We start from the raw sequence: 2,118 nt of genomic DNA on the forward strand, positions 1-2,118 counted from the left end.
AGTACACTCCATCTACAGCTAGAGGTCAGTACTACAATAGGAGTCTCAGTTGAAAAAAAGCCCGTTTTTGCCTCATTCTGTAAATCTGTAGACATTTCTTCTTATTGTTATCATCACTATTATTATTATTATTATTACTGCTACTACTACTTAAGACTACACTAGAAGCAGTTCAGATCTAGAGAGCCATAGCCTCCATCAACACTGCATTCTTCTAAAAGCAGATTAGCTTAAGACGAGCAACAATCTCAGGCATAGCTAAATAGTATTAATCAAGTGTAGACCTGGTCCCTTACACAGATTATATAGAGTTCCAAACATCTAGAACTCTGCATCAACTAGTATTCTCGCGTACTAATCAACTATAACGCATCCTCTGCACTCTCTGCAGCATCACATTCCTGTGGTTTTGCAGTTGATGCAGCAGCACATTCCTGTGGTTTAAGAAGAATGTGCTGCTGCAAAATGTGCTGCTAACTTCAATGGAGTCCCAATTTTGCCACTGCTAATGAGACTCCAGACACACAAGCTTCCTTTATTTATACTCCAGCTTCAAAATCTCAAACACCAGTTTCCCCTGCTGCTTTAAACCAACCACTTGTTTTATCTTCTCCTGTTCCTCTCCCTTTGCCACCTCTTTCTATCACCCCACCCCCACTGCCTCCTTCAATTATCAATCAAGGATCTCAGTCTAGTGAGCCTAATATCACACCTAAGTCACTGCCTAAAGTGAACGATCTTCTTGACCCAGATGAGGTGATTGAGAAATATCCAAAATATAGAAATATTTCAAATGTAGGACGAATGGCTGTTAGGCTTGCCTCTGAGGCATACTTTGGCAAAGAAGTACTGCAAAAGTCTACAGTCTATGGACAGCAAAGTAATACTCCATTACCAGAGGACAAAGTCAGGGCCCTTAAGAAGAAGATCCTTAGTTTGCATCCCAACTATGTTGATACACCAGTTGAATTTGAACCAATCTGGACGAAGTGTGTTAATGCCATAAACCATCATGCCAGTGGTTTGAGGAAAAAGGGGACAGTAGTTATCAACTTGACTGAGTAGGCATACTGGCAAAGAAATGATTGTACTATTAAATGATTATATATTAAAAAGATAAAAGTTTTATTATGAAATTAAATTGTATTAATCTTACAGTTTATACATTACATGTACTGCCTGCATGTCCTTGTATGCTGTAAAGGCGGATTTACAATATGACATTAGGCCAGCGTACCGTCAATTTTTAATCAAAAGCGTGGGCGATTTGACCTTTTGACGCATGCTTTCCGGTGGAATAGAACCAGATTCTATTCCAGCATCAACGTAACGTCAGGACTAGCGTAATATTGTAAATCCGCCTTTAGTGGATGGTAAAAGTGGAATAAGTCTTAAATTTCCTGTGTAGGCTGTGTTCAAATTTTAATGTCATAGTCTAGAATAATCAGGTCATATAAAGCTATGGGAAATAAACCCTGATTACTGTATCCTCATCCATTCTTTCAATTTACATGTATGATTCAAAAATGATGGTGTTATAACTATTATACATGTATATCAGTACAACTATATTAAACTACGCAAATAAAATCAAAAATAAACAATAAAAGATTATACTAATATCCTGTAGGTCCACCATGACTGTCTATTACTTTTGGTACTACTTTTTTTAAGTGACTGATATATTTGTGGCATTTAGCAGCATCAACAGTTTCCCAAAAGTCCAATATGCCTTGCACCAGCTCTGCTTTGTTTTTTGGCTTGGCAACTCTCCTGATAAACTCTTTCAGCTCATGCCAAAGATTCTCAATTGGGTTTAAATCCGGCGATTCTGCTGGTGTCTTCCACCAATTTATACCCATGCTTTCCATCCATGATGCTACTCTACGTGATGAGTGCTTTGGATCATTATCCTGCATAAAACGTGGATTTGAGTCAACTTTATTAAGGTATGGGACAAGCCCAGCATTTAGCACCTCAATAAAACCTGTGGCATTCATTTTTCCCTCAAAGATTACAATGGGTGTCTTGCCTTTGCAACTAATACCAGCCCAAACATGAACTTTAACTGGATGTTTGGCCCTATATGACAATGTAAATTACAACTATAATCATTAT

The 2,118-nt window shown here is 37.9% G+C and overlaps 1 protein-coding gene across 1 annotated transcript in view; it reads left to right on the forward strand.

The window, feature by feature from the left end:
• Positions 1 to 804: 804 nt before the first annotated feature.
• The window catches only part of LOC109583952 (uncharacterized), a 17,836-nt gene continuing 16,522 nt past the window's right edge, over positions 805 to 2,118 (forward strand). Inside the window, exon 1 of the mRNA XM_019999498.1 lies at positions 805 to 989. Within this exon, the coding sequence (XP_019855057.1) occupies positions 805 to 989 (185 nt within the window). The remainder of the gene's footprint in view (positions 990 to 2,118) is intronic.

This window comes from Amphimedon queenslandica, unplaced genomic scaffold, assembly GCF_000090795.2.
Source record: "Amphimedon queenslandica unplaced genomic scaffold, v1.1 AMPQUscaffold_13262, whole genome shotgun sequence".
Lineage (NCBI taxonomy): Eukaryota > Metazoa > Porifera > Demospongiae > Haplosclerida > Niphatidae > Amphimedon > Amphimedon queenslandica.